The sequence below is a fragment of the Cyprinodon variegatus genome, unplaced genomic scaffold (genome assembly GCF_000732505.1).
Source record: "Cyprinodon variegatus isolate N-32 unplaced genomic scaffold, C_variegatus-1.0 Scaffold11, whole genome shotgun sequence".
NCBI classification, from domain to species: domain Eukaryota; kingdom Metazoa; phylum Chordata; class Actinopteri; order Cyprinodontiformes; family Cyprinodontidae; genus Cyprinodon; species Cyprinodon variegatus.
In genome coordinates, this window is record NW_015150464.1 from 2,028,418 (window position 1) to 2,031,652 (window position 3,235).

The following is a 3,235-nucleotide window of genomic DNA, read 5'->3' on the forward strand; positions in this document are numbered from 1 at the left end:
TAAACTTGGAAAGCATCAGAACAGTAAAATCACTGTTGTGGCGGACCACTAAGGGGCTCCACTCTCACTCAGTGGAGATGTTGCAGTTATGTTTGTTCGGATGTGTATATATATGGATTTTCTGTAAAGTTGCTCTCAGTTGGAGTAGAGTAAAGAACTGTTTAAACCTGCCTGCTTTGTGTCGTCATCTTCACTCTTCCACATTATTACACTAACATTGTAAGAAATACCGTATATAAACATTTTGCATTTAAAATATTAAAAAAACATTTTCTTTCTGCCAATATGTTATATCCAGAACTCCTCAATTGCAAGTTGCAAAATTCTCCTTTAAAGAATCTTTGGCTATCCGATTATTAAACTAAAAAATAACCGACAGATTAATCAGTTTGCAAAACAATTGATAGTTGCAGCCCTAGTCCTGAAACCTTGTGGATCAGGTGTGAACGTATAAATCCTCCTACCTCGTGCCTGTGTTACCGTGCATATATAAGAAGACCGGATTCCCATCATTCAGAGTGTTCTGGTACCAAATCAGGTCCTTCCCTTGAGCTTCTTTCCACCGACTCTCAGGAACAGTATGCCTGAAGATAAAACATCACCTTTTTTTCACATTTTTCTAGCTCTACATGCTTTAAACCTATGACAGAAAAAAAACAACAAAGACCCGTCTTATACTCACCACACACCCAGGGAAATCCCTTCCTCTGATGTTAAGTACATGTTGATGGTGTGATTGAGGGAGAGATCAGCAGGTCGGCCGAGGTCCACAAAGAAAGGCACATGAACTGCACACCAAGGGGAAGGACGATTCTTTTGTTAGAGCCGGAAGCTTTAAAACCCCTCTGTTATGCAGAAAGGATCCTGACTTACGTCTGTAGGTGTAAATAACCGCCTGAATAAAATCAGGGATTACTTTATAAACGACAGGTACCAGAATGCAGACAGCAACAGCAATCAGTAAACCTTTTTTTAACCTCCGACCGGACCTGAAATCAAGCAGAGAACTGTTTTACTCTTCTGCAGTGGTGGGAATATTTATTTCCAGCCTGCGATCCAACGGAAATGCAGCAGAAAACACAATAATATAATAATTTTTTTTTATTCATCCATGTCTAGTGTTAGGTTTATTATTTATACATCATGTGCATTGTTATTCTGTTAGCCAGATTAGACAGAGTAGAAGGCCTTCCTTCACATTGTGGATGTCACTGTGTGTACGGAGGTCATCTAATCAGGACAAACTTCATGTCTTTAAAAATACACAGGATATGGGAACATCTTGGAGCCGGTCTGATAGAGGAGCGCTATCTGTAATCCTGAAGCATAGAAGCAAGCTGCATGAAGTTCAAGACATGGATGGCGTGTCAGTTTCTGATACGGACAGCTAAACATCAACATGATGCAACACATAGACTCATGAGCTATAAGAAGCAGTAGATGACCTTTTTCGGGGCTCAATCTTTGCCGGACGCTCGCGGACGTGATTTTTGAGCCATCAGCTGTGCAAGCTCCAAGCATTTTCTCTGTCCTGTAACGACCTGATTTGGATTAAACTCTGTTATTTTTTACTCCTGTTTTATAGTCCTTTTTATATGGTTTTACCCAGTTTGAGTTAAGAGTAGTAAATAACTTGCTCCCCGGAAAAGAACTGTGAGGAAGCCCCCGAGGCGCAACGGCTTTTTTAAAGGGACATAACTTCCTCATTTAAACACTAAAAAAAGAGATTTGGATGGACTCCATCAACGTCTAAATCCGAGATATTTTGGTCCATTTCTAACACCTTAATCTACTGGTTTTATAGCCATTCCGTCATAATTTCAGTGGTTTTAGGGATCGTTGTCCAGTTGATAACCTGTTGCTTACCAATACTGACAAGGGAGGAAAGTGTAGTTAAATAGGGACAATGACTGGCAGAAACATCCAAATCTCACAGAGGAATAATACTGTGTCCCACAGAATAGTTCATAGTCCACTCTGTTAGATACTTAGGTCATATGGCTGCAAAGCAAGCCCACATGATCACCCTTCCACCACCATACCCAACATTTGGTCTGAGCTCAACCCTAAAACATTTTAACTTTGAAACAACTTTGATAAATGGAGAAGAATCCCTTAAAGGGAACAGCAACTTTTAAACAGAGCGGGCACGAGGAAAAATGGGTTTGTGAACGCTCTCTAACGTGTTTAATTGGCGTTCCCTCTCGGGAGCAGGTACAGGGTGGAGAGGGCAGGTTTTTCCAAATCCTCACAAAAATCCTCCACTATACCTTTAACTAATCTCATTTATAAAGGAATGCTTGATGAAATTTTAAACTGTTAGATAAAAAATTTCAGAACATTGGAAAGAAAGAGGAAGAATGTTTTACCGTGCAATTATGGACTTAAATAAAAGAAAACAAAAAGGCTGTAAATTGTAAATGGGTTCATAGGACTTTCCTAATTAAAGGGCTGCAGAGGTTTCTCGTCTAAGGTCACTGCTGATGACTCACTGACTTGGTGTCATGTTAACACAGACACACCTGGATGCTCCAGTAAAGCAAATTGTGGTCACACCGCTGCTGATCAATTATTTAGATGCTTTAATTAGCAGCATATTGGCATGTACTCTGCCTCTTAAATCCTTTAAAAGCACCGTGTTTTTTTCCTGATTGCATCGGCAGCCATGAATAAAAGTCAATGAGAGTCAGGTAACTGGGTTATAGTTGACTGTAGCAGCGGCATGAGATGCACTATACATCGCTGATTAATTTCTAACTAATGAGTTATTTGAAGGGAGCAGTTTGCTCACTGAAAAACAGTTTTACTGAGGCTAGCAGTGGTAATCTGTGGGTAATCTGTGGGCCGGTCCTAATTTCAAGAAGTAATACAATGTTAACTACCTAAATGATGCACGCAATATATGTAGCCCTTCCTTGTCATGCACATCCTTGTGACGGTTGGCATATAGTGTAATTTTCTATTACTTCAAACTTCAAAATCCTTGCAACAAACTAAATTATAATAAAACTAAAATGCTTTCTCTAAACCAAACTGCGATGTTCTTCTTATATTTGACGAATTTGTGTTTGAATATTTAGCAAAAAAATATGTTGTGGTGCATGATGGGGTTTTGCATCTACAGGCTAACGTTTCCCGTCTTACGTGCATTGTTGCCAGGTTGGGATGTTTCCCAATCTGGCAGTTTAGGATGGCCGTCTATGTTTAAAAAATGTTTTTCTTTAGATTTATGGCC

General features: G+C 39.6%; 1 protein-coding gene across 1 annotated transcript in view; it reads right to left on the minus strand.

The window, feature by feature from the left end:
• LOC107088239 (monoacylglycerol lipase ABHD12-like) overlaps positions 1–3,235 on the minus strand; it is a 30,343-nt gene that overhangs the window by 13,907 nt on the left and 13,201 nt on the right. The window contains exons 2-4 of the mRNA XM_015380274.1: positions 874–989; positions 683–788; positions 472–584 (exon numbers count right to left, since the gene is read on the minus strand). Coding sequence (XP_015235760.1) covers positions 472–584; positions 683–788; positions 874–989 — 335 coding nt within the window. The remainder of the gene's footprint in view (positions 1–471; positions 585–682; positions 789–873; positions 990–3,235) is intronic.